The sequence below is a fragment of the Arvicola amphibius genome, chromosome 3, assembly GCF_903992535.2.
Source record: "Arvicola amphibius chromosome 3, mArvAmp1.2, whole genome shotgun sequence".
NCBI classification, from domain to species: Eukaryota; Metazoa; Chordata; class Mammalia; order Rodentia; family Cricetidae; genus Arvicola; species Arvicola amphibius.
In genome coordinates this window covers 84,669,333-84,692,234 of record NC_052049.1, presented here as the reverse complement: position 1 = coordinate 84,692,234, position 22,902 = coordinate 84,669,333, and the positions used below count along the sequence as shown (strand labels likewise).

General features: G+C 44.1%; 1 protein-coding gene across 2 annotated transcripts in view; it reads left to right on the top strand.

Moving 5' to 3' along the window:
- Positions 1-3,678: 3,678 nt before the first annotated feature.
- Deup1 (deuterosome assembly protein 1) overlaps positions 3,679-22,902 on the top strand; it is a 49,433-nt gene continuing 30,209 nt past the window's right edge. For both annotated transcript variants that reach the window (XM_038322993.1, XM_038322991.1), the window contains exons 1-5: positions 3,679-3,843; positions 5,325-5,420; positions 9,246-9,377; positions 16,204-16,317; positions 17,429-17,671. In XM_038322993.1, the coding sequence (XP_038178921.1) occupies positions 3,706-3,843; positions 5,325-5,420; positions 9,246-9,377; positions 16,204-16,317; positions 17,429-17,671 (723 nt within the window). In that variant the 5' untranslated portion in view covers positions 3,679-3,705. The remainder of the gene's footprint in view (positions 3,844-5,324; positions 5,421-9,245; positions 9,378-16,203; positions 16,318-17,428; positions 17,672-22,902) is intronic.

Genomic DNA, 22,902 nt, shown 5'->3' with positions numbered 1-22,902 from the left:
ACATCTTGATCTATGAGTAGGAGGCAGAGAGCTAACAAGGGACAAGGGGAAGCTTTGGACTCCTCAGAGCTCACCTTCCTGACACACTTCCTCCAACCACGAGCCTATAGAAGCCATTCTAATTCAAGCTACCAAAGGAAGAGCATTTATTTGGTCTCATGACTTGAAGGGAGACAGTGTGGCTGGGTGTCTTGCATCTGTCTGTAGCGGGAAGCAGAGAAGTGAATGCTGGTGCACACTGGGCTTCCCTCATTGCTTCCCTCTCTTACTCAAGCTGGGTCAACTGCTTGTGTTTAAGGCAGATCTTCCCTCCTCAGTTAAACTTCTCTGATAGCACCCTCACAGATCCACCCACAGCTAGGTTTCTAGATGATTCTAGAGTCCAGTCAAGTTGATGGTGAAGACATCACATGTGCATTTGCAGATTCAAGACACGGTAGACACGTGGGAAAGCTTTGTAGGAAAGGGAACACTGGGTTTGCTCTGTTTGGCACAGGGGGTTAGAGGGAGGATAACTAGAAGAAAGGCATTCTGGGTGATTGGTTTGGGTAACATATTTATCCTTCTCTGGCTGTTTCTGAGCTGGAAAGGGAGTGAAAAGGAAGCTCAGTAACCATGTTATACTGCCATCTGGTGACACCTGCAGCCTTGGGATTTGGCCTTCTGAGCTGACTGGTGCAGAAGTTGCAGGACAAAGTCTGCTGTCACGTGGTCTGTCCACCAGTCCCTCGACTAACTGGACTCTGATACTGCAGGTTGAGAGGACAGGGTACAACCAGAACTGTAGCCTGCACGGTATCGGGTGGTCGTGCTCTGCTGAAAAACCTTGAATGATCTCAGGATCAAGTTGGGACTAGGGAGTGGGAAAGATGTCACTGGGAAAACAGAACACTTCTTGTTAACACGATATCCTCTCAGAAAGTGGCAATTGTTTGCTCAGGGAAGACCTTGGATCTATGCTGAGTGATGTCTTTGTGGTCATTTTGCAAAATAGATCACAAACTGCGGGAATCACATGATACTTTTGTTACTGACCCAGAATCTTATCAAAGGCTACTGAATCTGGCAGTGCTGTATGTGATAGACGACTCTCTTATGAAATACTTGTGAAAGGAATGCACACGCTAGGCCAATAGATGGGTTGGATGACTGCCATGTGGGAGTCCCCTCTGTGTGCTGTGAATATGTTTTATTACCATTGGCTAATCAAATCAAGAAGCTACTTTGATCTACAACAGGGCAGAACAGAGCTAGGTGGGGGAAACTAAACTGAATGCAGGGAGAAAGAAGGCAGAGTCAGAGAGATGCCATGTAGTTGCCAAAGGAGAAGGAGAAAGACACCGGAACCTTACCAGTAGGCCGCAGCCTCGTGGTGATACAAAGACTACTAGAAATTGGTTAATTTAAGATGTAAGAGCTACCTAGAAATATGCCTGAACCGTTGGCCAAGCAGTGTTGTAAAATTAATATAGTTTCTATGTGATTATTTGGGTCTGGGCAACTGGGAAACCAAAGAACAGTCTCCATTTACAGACCAGTGTGTGTGATTTCTTCTGCCCTCCAAGTCTTGAATTCTAACTTACCATAGTCATAGCCAGGAAACAAGTCATTCATTTATTAATTTGACAGTATCAGTGGGGTAGCGTCCTTGTTCTTCACTCTATTGTGGAGCAATCTTTGAATCCCACTAGCTTGTTGCACTCCTATATGCCAAAGAAATGTCAACAAAAGAGCTCTTCTATCCCTGCAGAGGCGGGCTGAGCACTTGCGGTGTCCTGGAGCACTTTCCTCACGAGGGAGCACCCACCCCATAGTGGAGCACTATCTCCATGCTAGGGTGCTTACCCTATGCTGGTGCGCTCCCTCCGTGCTGGAGCACTGCTCGGGGTTATGGGGAGGCAGTGATGAGCAAGATGATAGCTCTTTTCTTCTCAGAGCTGATACTAACAGAAAGAAAATAAATCTTATTTATACTAAAGAGGAATGCAAGTAGTAATCAAAAACCGTATGAAAATGAAAGACCGTGGTTCTATTCTTCAGCATCAGGACTCCAATTAAAAGTTAGTCATCCTCTCCATGGAAGAATTGGCACACTTCCTTTCATTGGCTTTAAGTTTCGTGGGTTTTTTGTGGTTTTTGCTGTTGCTTTTATGTTTGGTTTTTTGTTTTGTTTTGGTTTTGTTTTGTTTTGTTTCGTTTTTGAGACAGGGTATCTCTGTGTAACAGCCTTCACAGTTCTGGAACTCACTCTGTAGACCAGGCTGACCTATAACTCACAAAGATCTGCCTGTCTCTGTCTCTCAAGTGCTAGGATTAAAGGCGTGCACCACCACTGCCTGGTGGGTTTAAGATTTAAGTAAAGATTGACAAAGTCTTTGGGCCTTACTCCAGGACTACCAAGAAAGACTTCAGAATGACACTTTGTACTTAGTCCCTCTCTAACGACGTCAAGGCTGGTCAATGTCCTTCTGGATAAACTAGAGAGACAGCTTTTCTCAGATGGTGTTGGGTGATTCTGGAAACACAGGATTTGGGGGCTTATTGTAGTCAATACCATAGATTTTAAGATGATACACAGGACTCCACAAATGGGAAGCTGAGGCCTGTTTCTGACCCTTCTACAGATGAGCTCTGTAAGCGTGGACATGGCTGATGTCTCAGCGTGTCTCTGCCATACCTCCCTGAGTTAGGACAGACGTCTGTGTGTGTCTATTTTCACTTGTTGGATCCCTAAGTGCTTAGCATTTGTTCAGAATTACCAAATCCACTAGAATTAGCATATTCTAAAAGGATGAAGTTTGTTAGATTTGGTTTGGTTCCATTTTTTGTGGGGTGTGTGTATGTGTGTGTATGTGTGTGTGTGTGTGTAAGTGGAGGGGCTGATTGTTGTTTTATTTTGTTTGTTTGTTTGTTTTGAGATTTTGCTTTTCATTTTTTAGGTGAGTATTTTTTGGGGTTTCTGAGATAAGTATCTGGAACTCACTATACAGTCTGACTGACTGCCTGGGCAATGCAGTTGACTCTGCCTTCTTAGTGCTGGTTATAGGTAGGCAAAAGGTTTTATTTGTGATTTGTTTTAGATAATATATATGCACTGTGATGGCTAGTCTTATGTCAACTTGACACAAGCCAGAGTTATCTGAAAGGAGGCAACATGAATTGAGAAATACCTCCATAAGATCTGACTGTAAGGCATTTTCTTAATTAATTAGTGATTGATAGAAAGGGCCCAGCCCATGTTGCCATCCCTGGTCTAGTGGTCCTGGGATTTTATTGAGCAAGCCATGGTGAGCAAGCCAGTAAGCAGCATCCCTCCACGGCCTCCACATCAGCTCCTGCCTCCAGATTCCTGCCCTGTTTGAGCTCCTGTTCTGACTTCCTTCGGTGATGGACTGCAGCATGGAAGTGTAAACCGGATAGACCCTTTCTTCCCGGCTTGCTTTTGGTTCTGGTGTTTTTGGTTCTGGTGTTTCATCACGGCTATTGAAACCCTAAAACAAACGCTATTATCTCTGAAATGACCTTTGTTATTTACGAGTTTAGCCCACAGCTTTGTGGCTTCTTAAACAGTTGAGCCATTTGAGGAAGCGATGAGGCTGTACAGTGAAGCAGGAATCCTTCCCGCCCCATCTTAGCCTTCTGAAACTGTCTCACTTTTGTATATTCACCAGAGCGTCTCCTTGTGAAGCAGAGCTTCAGGAACTGATGGAACAAATTGACATCATGGTGAGCAACAAGAAGCTGGACTGGGAAAGGAAGATGCGGGCTTTAGAGACACGGTTAGACCTCCGGGATCAAGAGTTGGCCAATGCACAGACTTGCTTGGACCAGAAAGGCCAGGAGGTACTGAGCTCACATGCCAGTAAAGAGTTCACGCTCTAAACTCATTTGTCACTTACAATCCTGTCAGCACAGCTGGTGGAAATGTGTGCTATCAAATAGATGCAGAGAGTAAGTCAGGCACTTACCAATGGAGACACTCACTACATCAGTGCTGCCAATAAATGTAACCAGACATTTAAGGTACATGCGAAGGAAGAGTGTTTGGAAACAAAGGTAAAACGCTTTCATCTCCTGCCATGGAGACCAAAGCTGTCCTTGTTCAGTAGTTCAGGAGTGTTTGCTGCCTCTGGTCTGCTGGAAAAACATTCTGTGAACAAGCATATCGAGAGTTAATTGCCAAAGGAGAGTGCATTTGGTAACAGTGTGAGCGCATGTGCGTGTATGTTCTCCTGAGGGTGTGTGTGTATGTGTGTGTGTGTGTTCTTGGATGTGTGTTCTTGTGGAGGATATGCATGGATGTGTGTGAGTGTGCATGTGTATGCATGTGTATGTATGGGGGGATGTGTTCTCATATGTGCATAGGTATGCATGGTTGTGTATGTATGGGTGTGTGTGTTCTCATATGTGCATGGATGTGTATGTGCGTGTGTAGGTTCTCATGTGTGTGTGTTCTAGTGTGCATGTGTTGTCCTATGTGCATGGGTGTGTGGGGGTGTGCAGTGTACACCCGCAGTGCCAACTTAGAAAGGCTTCTTACACTCCCAAGGCCGCTCACTGCCGAGCTGGTGCTCACGGGAGAATGTGAGAGCCCATAGACCCTGGGGGTTGCAAAAAAGTACGTGCAGACCTACAGGTCTGGACTCTGGGAGAGGCATAAAGGGAAAGTCAGTCAGGAATCACATGCCACAGAAGCGTCCATCAGCCACCTTCTGGCTCTGCGACTTCTAGATAGAACTTGGTTTGGGCAAAGCTGAGGGCGTTGGTGTCTCACAGGTGGGCGTAACTGTGGTTTCCCTTGACAGGAAAGGCAGGTCCCAGGTCCTGGAATATGCAAGGACCGGCAGTGACACCGATGTGTAGTCTGCATTTAAAGAGAATAATTCAAATTCTTAACAAACCCTCTTAAACATTTTTATTTTCTCATTAATGTGTTAGTTCCTCTAAAATGCAACTATTATCTGTAGACTGCCAAACTGATAAGGGATGGAACCTAACTGAAAGAAAAATCTTTGTGTTACATTAGCAGAAGTTCTACACAAGTAACAATGGCACAGCCTCTCAAACAGATGATACAGAATAAATTCTAAATCTTAATTTAAAATGCAACAGTGCTAGCACACTTCCGTGCTGTCCTCATATGTGGCAGTGGACCAAGCTAGAGACGTGTGGTTTCTGAGAATGCAGTTAATAGCAGCTATTTTAAGAACTGCCAGACAAATATTTACTCTTGGCTCGGTGCAGCAGTTTAACTTGGATTGCACTTTTCCTTTTTTAAAGGTAAAATTCAAGAAAAGCTAATTTAAAGTTTGTTCTTCATGCAGGTGGGCTTACTTCGACAGAAGTTGGACAGTCTAGAAAAATGTAATTTAGTAATGACTCAGAACTATGAAGGGCAGCTACAGACCCTCAAAGCTCAAGTAAGAGAACCTACTAAATGTCACATATTTGGATACATGTTTTGACCTATACAATTTTTGTTTGTTTGTTTTGAGATAGAGTTTCTCTGTAGCTTTGGAGCCTGTCCTGGAACTAGCTCTTGTAGACCAGGCTGACCTCGAACTCACAGAGATCCGCCTGCCTCTGCCTCCCAGGAGTGTTGGGATTAAAGGTGTGTGTCACCACCACCCAGCAACCTATACAATTGTTAAATTTTTAAAAAGTGTTTTAAACACAAGGAAATGTTCTTGTGACTTAATTGCATACTTGTCTCTGGCTTTCAGTATCCTCTGTGTCCTGATTTGTCTCTCCTACTAGGCTGTCAACTCAGATGCCATCTGCATTGCCTTCACTCTGACAGGGTACCAGACAGATAAATTTCTGTCTCTCCAGAAGCAATATTTTTAATGATAATTAGTTAAGAGACCCACAAAATTATTTCCTATGATTATTTCTGGGGATAGGGTTTCTTGCATAGCAGCCTAAAATATGGATGTTTGCTACTCTGAAGTAAGTGGTTGGAAGAACCAAGTTGGGCTACTGATGGGCTGTTCATAGAAGCCAGTGCCTCATAGGCAGAAGTCACCTCAGCATCCTGGCACAGCAGGTGCTGAGGTCCCTAACCTAGTAAAGGAGTCAGTAGGGACTGTGCCATGATTGTGAACTCCGCCCACTAACGCTTCTTGAAAAGCAAAGCTTTCATATGTAATAACCTAGTTAAAGGAGCCTGGAACATGCACTGCTTCTCCTTAAATATCTTTTTTAGAAAGGGGATTCAGCCATTAAACATGGAAGAGGAAACATTTGAAGCCATTGTTTAACTGCTATTTAAAAATGTTTTGGACTAGCCAGGTCTACATCTTGCCTGCAATTCAGGCATGTGCCACTAGAAGGCAGCTTGTACTGTGAAACTGCATAGTTTTCTGAGCTGAGCCCAGACGCATCAAAAATTTGAGGCAATCAATGTTGGCTTTTTTTCCTCCTACAAAGATAGCAACACAGGTCCATATTCACTCTGACAGTTCAGTGTGGGGATGTCTGAATCTTCTGGAGAGGTAGGTTATCTCTGTTCTGCTGCCCTCCTAAGCACAGTTGAAAGCCCTGAACGTTGTAAGACAGCATGTGAACTTGGTAGAAAGTAGGGAGAAGAGACAGGTTGCTGGGGGAGCTTGAGAGCCAGAACAGGGCACCAGTGATTCTCCTGGGATTTGTTTTAGCATGCCACACAGCCCAGACACAATAGTGGATGCAGACAGACAAGCAGTGGGCAGAGCTGGAGGAAACCTTGTCATCTGTAGCAGGAAAACCATAAAGCAGGAAGCCTACCAACAAAAAAAATTCTCAAAAATAGCCAAGTGCCACAGAAGAATAACTATGACCCTGGTCCACCAACAAACACTGAGTAGAAAACCCGGATAGAACTCCACTCCTAGGCCCCCTGCCTGAGTGGTGTCAAGAAGACCAAATGTGGATAAGGACTATATTACTAATGTCAAACCTCAGCCAAACCTCCCCAGTTCATGGAGCCTGGGTTTCTAAAACTGCTTTGTGAATAGGGAATGAGGCACTCTACCCCTTGCTCCTGAGGGTGGTGTCAGAGGAAGCCTCATAAAGCAGCAAGGTGAAGATTCACCTCATCCCACCTCTGCTGACGTCTGTATGAGAAGCAGTAGTGGGTACCCATGCCCTCCAGTCACAGGGCGGTCAGCATGACACTGTGAGGGTCCTCGGAACGCCGTTCCTCTCAGCTGCTATGAGGAGCACTTGCCCTTGGCACCTGACTTCCACTGCGGCCAGCGTTAGTCATGATCTTCCCTCTTCCCTGCTGCAACAAAGTCAGAACACATAGTTCTGAGACACAGTGTCCCCAAGTTTCCAGGTTCCTACAGGGAATCACTCACAATAGCAAAAACCAGCTCTCAAGTGTAAATGAAGACCGGATCAGCAGATGTCAATGGCAGTATTAGGATAATCTGACTAGGACTTTGAGGCAGTGGTCATAAAGATGATTCAGTTAACACTTACAAACATGCTTGAAATCACTAAAAATTATAATATTCTAACCAGGCAGTGGTGGCACACGCCTTTAATTCCAGAAATCTGGAGGCAGAGGAAGGTAAATCTCCATGAGTTCAAAGCCAGTCTGATCTACAGAGTGAGCTCTAGGGTAGTCAATGATGCACAAAGAAAACCTGTCTCAAAATATGCACATGCACACATGGACATGCATGCATGCACACACACACTATTCTAACATGCCCCAAAATTTTGACCACAGAGTCACCAAGCTAAGTGAACTCAAACAAGATAAACTCAAAGAAATATAGAAAAGACAAAAACAACCCCAGAAGCATTTGAAAGAGACAAGTCTCAGCGAAGGGAAAAACAACTTGGGTAGCGGCCACCTCTTGTGTGAAGGAGCAGAAAGGTCACAAATGATGAGAGAACAGGACTGTCGATTCTGGGATTCTATTACAAAGAAAATATACTTCAGAAGTGACAGGAAAACCAAGGCACAGTCAGAGGGAAACCCTAGCCTTTGTTAACAGTCACGTTATCCTAACACAGTGGCAACGAGGGGTCTTCTCAGGCACCAAAAAAACATCTGGTAAAAAAAAATCCTGGGTCCCTGACCACAGACTTTCCTTCTGCTCTTGAGTTTTGCTAATTGTTTGATTTTTTAAAAATTAAATTCCTAATGTAATTTCTAGTGTGTGCATCAAAAATATGTTAATTTTTGCTTATAAAAGAGTTGGGATGAAAAGAAAATAAGAATTCCACGTTTGAACTAGAGAAGTGTCGAATACCTGCAGACTACAGCAGGCTGTGCACATACAATCTGATGCCTGGAGAAAAGACTGGAAAAGATGTGGAGAGACACTCAAAACTATCCGCAACTCACAGTGGAGCCTTAAAATCTCCGTGAGCCATGAGACGACAGGAAAGTAAAACCAAAGCACAGGCTAGAGGAAGCCAGGAAACAAAACACAAGAAGCCAAGCTTAAATTGAGCATATCCATAATTATATTAAACAAAAATGGCCCTAACCGCACTAAAGAGTGCCAGATACATAAAAATAGGACCCAGCTCAATGAGCTGTTCAAGGAATTCCCTTCAAATATGATGACACAGGAAAGCAGAAAGAAAAAAACAGATACAACTCCAGTATGCTATGCTTAAGAAACTAAAGCAGATGTGCTGCCAAGATGACTCAGGGGAAGAGATTAGCCCTCCGACAGACATGCAGAGACTGCTACCGAACGCACCAGAACCCTGTGAGATGGACCCTGAGTCCGTCGGCAACGGCTGGGCCACCTCCGTAGCCATCTCCACACAGAAAGAGTCAATGTAAACAATGACCAGGGACTCTGAAGTTTCCTCAGACGCCACGATACGAAGCTGTGGGCGTACACGAAATGCGAGCCGCCTGTTACATCAACCGAATTGCTGAGTTAGAGTTATCAACACAAGATGGCATTGAGGAAAAGTGAGGAAAACGTGTGGGTTATTTTTGTTAGGCTGTTAGTTTTGCTGCCCACACACCCTTCAAACAAAACTGAACCAAACATTTCCCAAGTGAGTCATCAGCTCGTGCCCAGCTCAGGAAGGCCCAGTTCCACTCACAGAAGGAGTCACGCTCAGCCTCCGTGGCTGAGTTTTAATAGCAGGTTCCATCCTCACTAATTGGGACATTTAAGTTTTCCCGTGCTTTCTAATCATGACTTTCGTTTTTGAAAAGCCGCGCGAAAAAGGGCGTTTGGGAAGGCCAGCTGGAAGTAACTGGTACTATTTCCTGTCATTTACAGTTTTCTAAGCTAACCAATAACTTTGAAAAACTGAGGTTACACCAGATGAAGCAAAACCAAGTTCACCGAAAGGAAGCCCCCAGCAAAGAAGAAATACCCTTCGAGCTGAGCAGTTTGAACCAGAAGCTGGAGGTAAGCACACGTTCCCCGTTCCTGTGTTCTGAAGACGGGGTACTGGAGACGCGGGCGTGGTTTCCAGGCGCATGGCACCCAGTATGGCCTCTCAGGGCACCTCTGCTTCAGGCACTTAGTGAATTCAGAAATAACTATGATTTATAATACACACACGCACACATACTGGGAGAGCTGAAATAAACGAAGTACAAAGACTCTTGCCACTGTTGAGTGAAATTGAAGAGCACCCTGGGGTCACTTAAATCGAATACCTAATAAATCTTTTAATGTCCATTTAAGTATCAGGAGAGCCTCAAAGGTGTTTTCAGAATAGGGCCCGACATCCCAGCTTTTTTGGGTTTTTGTTTGGTTTGGTTTTCTTTAAAGGCCTAATGCCACTCCATTTAAGTTCTCCTATGAGGCTGAGAATTTCTAAGATACATCTCTGAAAAGGTTGCCAAGACCTTTCTTCTCAGCCTTTTAATGTTACAGCTTTAGCTAACACAAACCAGCTGTCTTTCTTCCTGTGTAAGGGACGGTGTCTCCGTGAGCTCCTGACATCTGGTTTGTTGGGCCACAGCATGGTCTAGGGGGTCACTTTCTCCTTAGCCTTTGTGCTACTCTATCCAGTTCCTTTCCTTCTCCTCAGGACCCAACCCCAGCCAACAGTCTCGGTTTTTTCCTACTCACGAACTCAGGACAACCCTGCATCTCCCAGGGACCAAGGTCAGAGACAGCTCAGAGCTCTTAGGCCTTTCTCGTCCTTGCGGTTCTCGTCTGGGTCTGTCTTTAGCCTCTCCTCCTGTCTCTTTGTCTTCAGCTACTACCACCTTAGTCTGCTCTTTTTTTCTCACTCCTGCTCCAAAACATTTGTCAAAGCAGAAAGAATTGCAGTTTGAGATCCCAGCCCTGGAACTAGCCAGGGTGGTAGAAGGCCCACAGGTTCTACGCCTGGCTGGGTAAGATGGGGCTCCTCAGATACAAAAGCCACTATCACCCAGCAAAAGGCATTCAAGGAAATCCTGACACCTACTCCCAGCCCCTCACGGGGTGTGGGGGACGACCTCTCAGGAGGTACTCAAACACAGACTCTGGAGAACTCACCCCTTCTTGACATGAAAGTCAGAACACCCATTGTCCTCTTGGTTCTTTTGGGCTTCTGGAGGGGACCCACATTCATATACATGTTTCTGACAACACCTCAGGAATATGCTTATAGTTATGCAAGAGTCTTGACTAAATACCGTGTAATTTGAATGATTATTGGCGTCCAACATAGCTGTTTTTCTTACGGCCATCCAGAAATAGCATGCAGGAGATAGCTGCTCTTGTTTTCAAACAAGCACATATGTAACATAGTAACATATGTAATAACATAGAGACGGTGTGTGTGCAGTGGGAGAACATCATGCTTATCACACAGAGCACCCTTACCCTACTCGCTGACTACTCCGACATTTAGGCCATGTTAGCCTTAGAAGTTACATCTCTGGTCAGTGCATTAGGCCAATGGGACTGAGGGACAGTTCAGTCAGTGAAGTACTTGTCTCACAAGCACGAGGACCTAAGCTCAAGCTCCAGACCCTAAGTCTAGAACTGGGCATGGTGGTGCACACCTGTAATCCCAGCACTAAGGAGCCCGAAGCAGGTGGATCCGGGGCCCACTGACCAGTCAGCCTCGCCTAATCACTAAGTTCCAGGTCAAGAAAGACACAAAGTCAAAATGCAAAGGGAACGGCTCTGAGGAATACCACCCGAGACTGCCCTTTGCCCTCCTAATGCACACATACACACACACCCCAGAAAAGGCTTTACAGTTGATTCTGTAGGAGGATATACATACACACACACTTTTATATTTAGATACATGCTGGCACATTTAGGGGTGAAAATACATGCATTCAGAAAATTCCCTTAAAATACTTCAAGAAATAAGAGCGAGAAATGAGAGAGACTGTTAGTTACTGCTAAGCGGTAAAGATCATGTGGTTTGGTTACTCTCCATTTTTATGTAAGTATGAAAAAATTCTAATAAGGAGTTGAGCCCATTTTGTAATGTGTAGAATCGCTGACACGTCACTCAGCACTGTTTCTCGGGGCTCAGAAGAAGGGCTCTTTTAAAACAACCACCACTAAAAACTCATATCCCAGTTATCACCAGAAACACTCATTTTAATGACATAACCGACTGACAACCTAGGTGGCTCAGGGAAGGCTTTGTAGTCTTAAGAATTCCCTGTTGGGCTGAGTGACTTTCCCAGGCTGGCCTTCAGGAAGTCCCACATTGCTGACTGCACCACGCTGACTGCCTAACCTTGAGAGCCGTACCTCTGAATAGCGAAGGAATCTGGACTGTTTGAGTACCCACCGGTACGTCTGTGATGCTGACTAGCCATCCTAGACTGCATCCATGCCTACTTTAGCCCTTATGAGCTAAAGTGAATGCTACTGCCTCCCCCTAAAGCATTCTGGGGACTATTTAAGATTATTTGTGGATGTTAAGTAGGTGAAGATAAGTATATTTATGATCTAAAAGGTACTTTCTCAACTGGCCATGAGGGTCATACTGCTAATCTCAGCACTTGAGCGGCGAAGGCAGGACTTGACAAGGCCAGCTTAGCTAAACAATGAGACCTTATCTGAAACATTAAAAAAAGAAAACATATTTGCTGTTTAAACCAATCTTATTCCATTTTTGCTATTTTCCCCCCAAAGGGTTATATTTAAACTAAAAAAATAAATAAATAATTCCTAAAGTTAGCATACAAAATAATAGGTTTCCTCATGAAATCATCATAAATATTAAAATCACATTCTTGAAATCTAATTTGTGTTGATTTGTAAATATTTTCATCCTCTATTTAGAAGCTAATGTGTAACTGTTGCTGAAGACTCATTCTTAATTTTTACATCATCGAGTGTCAAATCAGTCCATAGCTCAAATGGACTGTCCTCATTGCCCTAGTAAATAGAGTTGTTATAACGTGAGCTGTTCCTGCATTTCTTCAGACGCGCTCTCTCCACTTGATTCAGATTGCCCTGAATTCCTACAAAGTCTACTTCACTACAGACCTCCTTCACTGATTAGAACTATGAAAAAAAACACTTAAATTCTTCCAAATATTCCTCAAAATCATTTCTATGCAGGAAATATGAAAAGCTGTTTTTCTCATTCTAAGCAAGGTATAGTTTGCATCCTCAGAATTAACACGTTTCTTTACCAGGATAGCCCAGTCAGCCCCTGTAGCCATTTTCAAAACACTCTGCCCAAACACGCCATGTTCCTACTTGACATAGTAGAAAAAATATCCCCTTGGCTTTCCTGTGACAGTCTTATTGTACTTGTGTACTGCAAGGGGCTTGTTTCTGTGTGTGCTCCTCCTCTACTTTAGAAGCGGGGCAGGGGTTAGTCATGAAATAGGTCCAAACCAGGTGCTGTAAGCAGAGCTTAGAGTGTAAAGTCCTCCGTGCTAGCTTTCTAAAGCCTGGACAGAAAGACACTCTGCATTGGCCAGCGCAGTCAGCAGGGAGATGCAGGACTGTCTTCTCTGGTGCCTCCGAAGCTGAGTCTGTCGCTCACAGTGCTGCATTGTGCGGTCATGCTCCATGCTGCATTCTTTGAGTGGGCACTGTGTAGCTAAACATACTGTGTCCTGCTAGTCCCACATTTTCTTTCCCAGTTCACACATTGAATGAAAGCCAAGATGCGTTCTCTGTTCCCCAAATGAGTTGATTTTAGCTTCCCCCTATACACAATGGCTTTGAAAGCCAGAGGCCAATAAAGCCAGCATTAGCTCAGGCTACTGCAGCAGAATGCAGAGGCTTGGTAGCTTAGACAAAGGGCCAACAGGGTGAGATTCAAACAATGACCTCATCTTGGTTCAACAGCAGGAAATAGGGGGAATGGGAGAAAATTCTTATCTTTGATTGGGGGTAGGTGTGTGTTCATGAGAATGCATGCATGTGTAAGAGCCAGAAGTCAGCATCAGGGATCTTCCTCATCTCTTTTCTGTAAGTGGTAACTGTGTGTTGGTTTCCCAGACACCCAGACCTGAATAATCACACAGAAACTATATTAATTACAACACTGTTTGGCCAATGGCTTAGGCGTCTTCCTAACTAGCCCATATCTTAAATTAACCCATTTCTATTCATCTGTGTATCGCCATGAGGTTGTGGCTTACCAGTAAGGTTCCAGTGTCCTTCTCCTTCATCAACTACATTGCATCTCTGTCTTTGCCTACTCTCTATATATATCTCTGCTCTGATTCCCACCTGGTTTCACTCTGATAAGCCATTGGCCAAAACTGCTTTATTAACCAATGATTAAAACAAAAAACATATTCATCGCACACAGAGGAGAAATCCCACATCATTTTCCCTTTTCTATCTAAATAAAAAGGAAGGTTTTAACTTTAACGTAATAAAACTACATGTAACAAAACAGGTATCAAGCAAGAATTGAAAAGGGATTCTAGACACAAAAGAACAGAGTTAAGCATGGCTTCTTGGTAGCAGCATTTTCTTGGGTAGGCTCTGTTTGCTAGAGGCAAGTACATCTTCTTTAAGAGAAGGCTTCTTGATTCCGTGTTAGCAGTAGAAACTGAGTCGCTCCTATAAGAGCTGACTTTCTGGTTCATGCTGGTAGCACGAATAGCTCTGAAGGTCCTGCACTTAAATAAGGTTTGTGAATAACATGCTACTAGTTGCTTAATGGAAACATAGACCTACTGTGTTCCTGGATCTGGCGGTGAACATAACCTCCACCATGTTGGACAGGGCAGAGCCAACAGGCAGAGCCACAGAGTTGGTCCTAGCCACTCCTACTTAGCATTTAAAAAAAAAAAAAAAAGGTGCTCCTGGTCAGAAAATGATTATAGAAACACAATAAGACAGATTCAGATGAAAAAGACATCTGAATGGGTCACAGTGTTGGATAATGTACATGGACTTAAGAGAGAGAGAAGAAAGAGTACAGATGGTCATAGATTAAGGGAGTAAAGATAAAATATTACAAAGTAAAAAAGCCATGTAAAGATGGAAAATACACAAAGAATCTGGATTATGTATATTAATGTGTTTTCTTTGAATTGTTTGACTACAGAGAGACATTTGATTCTGAGGGCTGCTATAGTAAACCAAAATATATATTTTAAAGGTACCTTGACTTTAAAATTTGAGTCTAAGGATGTGTTGCTTTGGAAAAGATGTTCTGCTTTTGTTTTCACAGAGAATGAGGACCTGCGGATTCCTTCCAGGCTAATGCAGTTTGAAGGAACAAGACCCCTGAAAGATCTCCATTTACATCTTTCTACTTAACTTTTCTGAGAAAGGATCTCTCACTGAGACCCTATTTGGCTAGAATGGCTAGGCCAGTATCCTCATGCCTCTGCCTTCCTAGCACTGGGTTATAGGTGGGCATAGGCGGGCATAGGCGGGCAAGGATGCACTTTTCAGGAATTTTATACAATGTCTGGGAAAACTCGGATCCTTGGACTTGCACAGTGAATGCTTTACCAGCTGAACTGTCTCACAGACTCCTGGCGCTCTCTCGCGCTCTCTCTCTCTCTCTCTCTCTCTCTCTCTCTCTCTCTCTTTCTCTTTCTTTCTCTTCCCTCCTTCTTTCCTTTCTTTTTTTCTTTTTCATGAGTGTGTGTGTGTGTGTCTGTGATTTTTTTGAGACAGAATTTCTCTCTGTAGCCCTGGCTGTTCTGGAACTCATTCTCTAGATTAGGCTGGCCTCAAACTAAGAAATCTGCCTGCCTCCGTGCTGGGATCAAAGGAGTGTGCCACCATACTCAGCCTGACCCCGGATTTTCTTAATCTTTTATTACAAGGACACTAATTCAACCTATCCTGGCTCCAGGATCATAACTCAACAACCTCCCAGAGGCCCAACTTTCAATTTCAAAACAGTGAGCCTTAGTCTTCAACATACGTGTTAAAAGATGCACAAACACTGAGTTCGTAGAACTTGATAAACGGACGTCTTCTAAAAGAACTATTTTATTTATTTTATTTTTATTTATGGGGCTGCATACATGTGAATGTTGATGCTGCTGGGAGAGAGGTGGCCGATCCCCTGGGCCCAGATGGCCCTCTGCAAGAGTAGTACAGGCTCTTAATTGCTGAGCATCTCTCCAGCTCCTAGACACCACCTCTTAAGTGATGAAGGAAAATGTCCAGTGGCTAAGTGTAGAGAATGAAGGAAAGGGAGACACACCTGAGAAGTGGATAGGTGCCAGCTGATGCCAAGGTTGTTTGACTCTCCCTCGTCAGCACTTGCCCTTTGCCATGCAAGAGATCTAAGGTTTCAGTATGTTTCTATGTATGTTAAAAAAAATCTGTAATTTTTTTAAAAAACTGAAATACACAGGTTAAACACACCTATTCTGAAAACTTAACGTTCCCAAATGCTCCAGAGTCCCAGGCTTCCCAGCGCAGACACGGTGTCACAGGTAATATGGGTGGCCACAGCATGGGTACATTAAACGGTACATACCATCACCTTTTGTCAGAGCACACAAAGGGTGTGTGAAGCAGATGAGTGTGTGTTTAGACTTGGATGGCATCAACAAGGCATCTCACTATAAACATGTAAATAATTCAAAATCTGAAATAAAACTCCCTGGTCCAAGTGGTTCAGAGGCAGGACACAGAACCTGTAGTAATCAATCAATGTGTAATTCCATCATTTTCTTGTTTGCTTTCCTAATAGGTAAGGAACAGACTGGGGTTTTTTTTCTCCTAATGAAGATGCACAAAGGAAAAAAGCCCTGTTCATTGTAATTTTAGTTAATAATCCTTTTCTGTTTTTCTTATCTCTCCCTTCCCCATTCCAAAGGAATTTAGAGCGAAGTCAAGGGAATGGGACAAACAGGAGATCCTCTACCAGACTCACCTAGTGTCTTTGGATGCTCAACAAAAATTACTATCTGAAAAATGCAATCAATTTCAGGTAAACTATTGTCTACACTGGAAATTATAATTAGAGATTAATTACTGCCATCCTTGCATTCAGTATAGAATCTACTTACTCATGGAAATGTGAACTGAGGGCCAGCAGCCATCGTGGGTCTGGAGACAGTACAACTATGTGCATGAGCCCCTTGTGACCATGGTCTCAGTCTGTGGTCGAAAGTCTGCTGCTGTTACATCTTTAGACACATATGCTTTTATCCCTGTGTCAGCATTACAGCTCGGGTGGAAAGGTATCCTGGCAGCCATGAGCCAAAGAGTACCACAAAGTCACACTGCACAACAAACCTCACACATGAGATTTGTCAGGAGGAAAAACAGAAACAGGAGATGGCTGCCTCTGCTAGGGTGAGAAACATCAGCAAACGGAACAGGATGCAGGGCTCATACAGAGCTCCTTGGGAAAGGGCTGGAGCTTTCCAGGGTGGAGATTGGTGGGATTTGGTGTCCAGAGATTGGAATTATTACTCTGTAGGGTGGGGTCAGGGTCCAGCAGTTAGGGTAGTTAGAGTGTTCTGTGGGTGGAATCTGGCAGTTGGAGGTCCTCGGGGGAGGGTCCTGGGTGGCTCAAGACACTTAGACCCTGCACTTGGGGTGCAAAGGCAGGAGGGTCATGAGTTTGAGGCAAGCCTGCAGTATATAACAGGATTCCGACTCACAAACAATAACAGCAACAAAACAAAGTATATGTGTATATGGTTTGTCTGACATGTCCTTACCCATGGTAGGTTTTACACATTAGGAATTACCAAAACTAGTTATGTGTTGGCAACTTCTTTCCCCCCTTAATCTGTTTCTGTTTTTTATTTCTTAACCATGATTATGCAGTTGAATTAATATTTCTCTTTTATTATAGCTTCTAGATTGTCTTTTTTGATTAATACCAGACCCCTTCCCTACTCTGAAATTATGCAAATACATTTTCTCCTCATATCATCTGAAATTGAGTTTATAAACAAGCATAACACTATACTGCACAAGCCAAGCTTAATACTGACAGATATCTTTACTAATTTCTTTACTTCTCTGACTGCATGGAAGCTTAAATATTATATTCTCCACTTCGTTTACCCGATTATTGTATTTCTCAGAAACAGGCACAAAATTACCAAACTCTGCTAAATGGTAAGAAGCAATGCCCAGAGGACAGCAGCCCTGAGATCCCTCGTCTGGTGTGTGAATCAGATCCTGGCTGTGAAGCCAGCCAGAGAGATGAGTTTATTATTGAAAAGTTAAAGTCGGCGGTGAGTGAAATAGCACTGAGCAGGAACAAGTTACAGGATGAAAACCAGAAGCTGCTACAAGAACTGAAGATGTACCAGAGGCAATGCCAGGTGAGGGTCTGCGCCAGGGGCGGTGCCGGGCAAGGGTCTGCGCCAGGGGCGGTGCTGGGTGAGGGTCTTTGCTTTTAGCTTCATTTCCAGCTATTGTTGATGAGCGGGCTTGACAGGGATAAGGGCACTTATACACAGCTTCCTGTTGTGCTGTCAACTCAGGTCAGAGCTCCCCTCCATAGTACTTCTCTCTGGAGTAAATGCAGTAATCTCATGGGTATGTTAGCCTCTGGAGTCTTTTAGTAGCACACTGGCAATGTGTATTTTTACCAGTGCAGTGGAACAGCTCCTAGTCAACGGCGAGAGGCATGGAGCTGCTCTGACTCATCGTTGGGACCTCCACATGGCAGTCCACTCCCATCACTGTAGCAAAGCACTCTGCGTAGACCGTGATGATTAAATGTTCCTTTAGGCTCACAGTTTGGGAGTGGCCTGTGGTGGGGCAGAACATCACGGTAGGGTAGCAGGGTAAACTAAAACCTCATGGCCCACAAGCAAAGAGGAAGAAGGACAGACTGGGGTGTCCACTAGACCCCATCTCCCAAGGGTCCAACCACCTGGCCCATAGGAACTCTTTGGGCCCCTCGATGTCTGACCATCACAATTGGTCATAAGCCTCTATGGAGCAGGCTTCTGGAACTGAAGGTCTTGGTGACACCATCAGATTGATAGATTTACAGGTCTGTACCCAGCTTGGTCTCCTTAAGCCAACTTTTTCTTTCTATTTTTTGTAAATAGTAGGGGCATTTGGTAACAACATCTTCAAAACCAGCGCTTGCTATCCCATAATCATTTCTTACTCATACAAATTAAGACACTTGAGACATCCTCGCCAGCCTTTCTCTGCTTCTAACCCTCCTTTCCTACCTCCAAATGTTGTTTCTACCGTTTTCTTCATTCAGTTCACCTGTCTCTTGGCTTCTCTCATCTCTCCGTGTCCTGAAGCTCACTACCTGGGTAGACCCCTGTTTCTCTGGGATGTTCTGCCCCAGAAGCTTCTGCTCTCCAGTTCTCAGGGTCATTTCCTGATCCTGGGCCAGCTTGCCATCCCCACACTGCTGCATCCCCACGGGACTGTCCTGAAACATGCACATCAGCATCTGTCCTCCCCACGTCCTCCTCACTGTGCTTGGGAGGGGACAGACCGCAAAGCTCCTATGTTCTCTCCTCCAGGGATGTTTCTAAGAGACCTGCATCTCCCCCATCTTGAACTCCAGCTCTGTCTGGAGAAAGATATTATTTTAACATTAACTTGACAGATGAAAACAAATAAACCAGATTGAACTGAAAACACTAGACACGGGGACTAGGCGTCCTCCAGACACAGACAGGTGTGGTGGCATCTCCCCTGGTTCTGTCATAATCTAAGATTAATCCTTCTCTTCCTGGAGGTTGGCCAGGCTCTCCCAGCACTCAGCTTGCTACTTACCCACCTGCCTGTGAGAGCTATTTGCACAGCTGCTGGCTCCAGCAGGATTCTCTCCTTCTCTGGGATGGGACATTGGTCCTGCCTTGTTTAAAGACAATGTGAGCACACATTTCACTGCTGTCTTCGTAGGTGGAGCCTGTGCCGAGATCACACACAATGAATAAGCAGATTATTTTTCTAGGTCCTTCCAAAATATTCTGCCCTGGGCTTCAGTCACACTGCATGGACTGAAGAGCTTTGTGTTTTGTCTCTTGCTGGGGGCTTTTTGGCTCTGGTCTCTGCAAGTCTGTTCCCCTCAGTGCTTGCTAAGTGGCTAGGGACAGACATGAGCATCCAAAGAGCTTTGCTCGTCAGACTGTCTTGCTGAATAGTGAGCTCCAGGCTCATCAACAACAAAACAAAACAAAACAAAAACCCTGTCTCCCTTTCTCAATAAAATCAAACTAGGTGGAGAGCAATAAGAGATGCCCAGGGTCCACCACTGTCCTCGCCACTCATGCATGTGCACTCCCACACCATAGGCAGGCAAGCACACACGCACTCACGCACACACATGCACACACAAATTACATGTAGTAAATAAGGCAAACTCTTTGGGCCTTATTTGGAACATGCTCAACAGGGAAAAGTAACTGTTGTCCTAGAAAATTTATTTTTGAAAATTGAGAAGTAAGTTGGCTCAAAAGTTCCACAATTTCTCTTTGGAAAAAAGCACCAAGACTCCTGTGTTTTCCTTTCTTCTGTTTCCTCTTCCCTGCTTCATTCCTAGGTGTCACTTACGGCCTGTCCTTGTGCTTTTTGTTGAATGCTGAGAGCCCATTGCTTACAGGTGCCAGCTAATTTGAAGGTTTAAAAATACTGTCCCTCTCAGAGCATTAGACAGTTCCTAACTAGCCAGATGGGCCTCGGGTTTGTTCTACAAAATCTGCATTTTACCAAGTAGGGATTAGTAGAGGTAAATAATACTAGAACCATAATGTGCAATTGCAAAAACAATGGCCCTCCCTTCTCAGTCACCTGACAGAATGTTCCACGTCTTGCGTGTAAATGCAGAAAGACAGCGATCCCTAAGCTGCTGTCATTTAATGAGTTGCAGTAATTCTGCTACCAGCTGTGTCTGCATCTCCTGGAGGCACATCATTCGTCTTTCTGCAACCTTGAGAGGTGCCCGCACACAAACCCACTGCTCATGTTTATTTACATCCTACATGCCCTCATGCTTTTAAATCTCCACTAGCGATTAATGACAAAAATAAGTGACTCTGTCTTTCAAACATCTCTGCTGGGAAAGTTAACTTCTCATTTGCTTGTTAATGCATCACTGAAAGCTAGAGCAGCACTATCCAAAAGAAGTATAATCCAACCATAGGTCTAATTGAAATTCTGGAGTGTTTGTTATTGTTTTTGTTTTGCTTCATTGATTTGTTTTTTGAGACAGGGTCTCGCATAGCCCAGGCTGCCCTTAAACTCCCTATGTAGCCTGAGGTGATTGTGAGCTTTTCCTCCTCCACTTCCTGAATTGGGAGTTTGGGTACACACCACCACACTCTGTTTCTGCTGTGCGAAGGACAGAAGCCAGGGCTTCGTGCACACTGGATAAAGCACTGTACCAGCTGAGCTCCAGCCCCAGCCTTGGCTGAAATTGTCTTGTATCACATTAAAAACTAGAGAGAAATGAGTAAATTGATGTAAGTAGTATGTATATCAAATCATTGTCATCTAAGATGTAATCAAAATGTGAAAATTGTTAATGAGATATATTACAGCTTTCATACTAAGTCATCAAAAATCTGTGTATGTGTAACACCTACAACACACCTACATTTCACTGCTAAATGCCTGATCTATATTTAGTTTTCATAAAATATCAAAATTAAAGGGAGCTTCCAGTGCTCAGATTGATCCAGACATGCTTGAAAATGTCCCAGTAACAATCATTTCCCCAGATGTTTGACACATGGACAAATAATTGATTTGGCTTTCATGCAAAATTGTACCAATTTCAAAACTACCTCCTAGTTTTAAAGATCCATTAATTCTCATGTCGAATCAGGCTTATTGAATCCAAAGCAAGAAGATCGAAGTTTTAGATTTGTCAGTATCAACAAGTCCTCCTGATTGTTCTTATATTTTTGCAACCAATTTGCATTATTCTGTCAGCTACAGTCTGTTTTGCCTATTTATCTGCAAATCATTATTTCCAACTTGTACAATGTCTGCCTTAATTTACATTCTCGCACCTGTGGCGCGGGATCATTGCACAGCGGGTTTCTCCTGGGTACTCAGGTCACGTTTTCAAGAAACAGAGCAGACCACTCCCGCCACCCTGACACCTCAGGTCACCAGCCTAAAGTGGGAACTGTCCCACTTCTCTCCCCCAGGAAAGACACGCCCACTCTCTGTTTGCTATTCATGTTCCTTGGTGGGAATTCCACAAAGCAGAATGTTCAGGCTGTCCCTTCTTCACCTGCATAACATAGCAGGTGGCTTTTGCATTAAGGTAAATTGCTTTTCTACTGTATAATTAATTGTTTCAGTCTTCTTTAGTTTTTGAAATTTTAACTCTACCTGAAAAATCCCCACTTTTCAAAACAGAGAATATCTAAACTTATCTCATAAGACATCATTTTAAATGTGTTTTTCAATTTATTTCTGAGTCACCAGAAATGTGTGTGGCTAAGTATTGTAATCAGTTCCTTCCCAAGCCCAGGGCCTTGGTAAAGACTTGTAATTGAAGTCTTTTGTTTTAAGGAAACTTCCTAAGAACTCCCATCAGTAAAGCAGACTCATTGCTCATGACTGCCGAAAAGCAGAGTTAGCCCACAGTGTGTACCGACTGATGGATAGAATGTGGTATAGCCATGAATGGTATATAATTCAGCCATGAATAGGAGTAGATGTAGTTCAGCATGGTGAACCTTGGGAACTTGTCAGAGGAAAGAACCCAGCCACAGGAGCCACTCACTGCGTGGTTCCTCGGTTTCCTGCCGGGACTGTGCAGCAGCTAATCCCACAAGCGGTGCTCACGCCTGCAATGAGTCACCTGCCCTGTCAGTGAGGCCAATGCCTGTCTGTAACCCCACTTCTGACACCTCCTCCCTTCCCCGACAGCCAGCCAGGCTCTGAAGCTCCCTGTCCATCCAAATGTAGAACCTCCTCCGTCTGTTTGTTCTTCCCTCCTGCTCCAGAAGGAGGCTGGTCTCCTGCAGGTTCTCTCTCCCACCGGCTGAGGAGCCTCGGCCACTGCGCTTGCCCGTTCTCTCCTGTCCACATCTCTGCTGCACTTCTGAACTGCTCAGGCCTTGCACAGACAGACCTATGGGGTCGCTGCTATTCCTAGACACTTCCGCGAAGCTTGACTGTCATGAGCGGGAGAACACCAAGGCTCCTAACTCATCGCGTTGCCAGCTTTGTCAGGAAAGCTGAGTGACGGCTTTGGTCGTGAGATTATCTGTCACTTACTTCCTGTTAATCATTAATCAGAAAGTAGCAGCATTGATTAGAGTTCACACTTTGTACTTTATTCAAACTGCATGGCTTCAGGTTTGCACGGTGTGACTACTTTGAGGTGGCTTGGTCATTTGTTCTTTGTCTTTGTCCAGCCCGGTGAGCTCACTGAGGGTGACTAGCATCTGCTCCCAGGTATATAGGAGCTCACTGAGGACTTGTCCAATGAGTGAAAGGAATTCTGTAAGACAGAGGAAGCAAAAGAGGAAACATGCCTTACTTAAAATTAAGTACATTGATTTTAAGTGTCAATTTTTAATTTTTAAATTATTTAACAGTTTCATACATGTATATG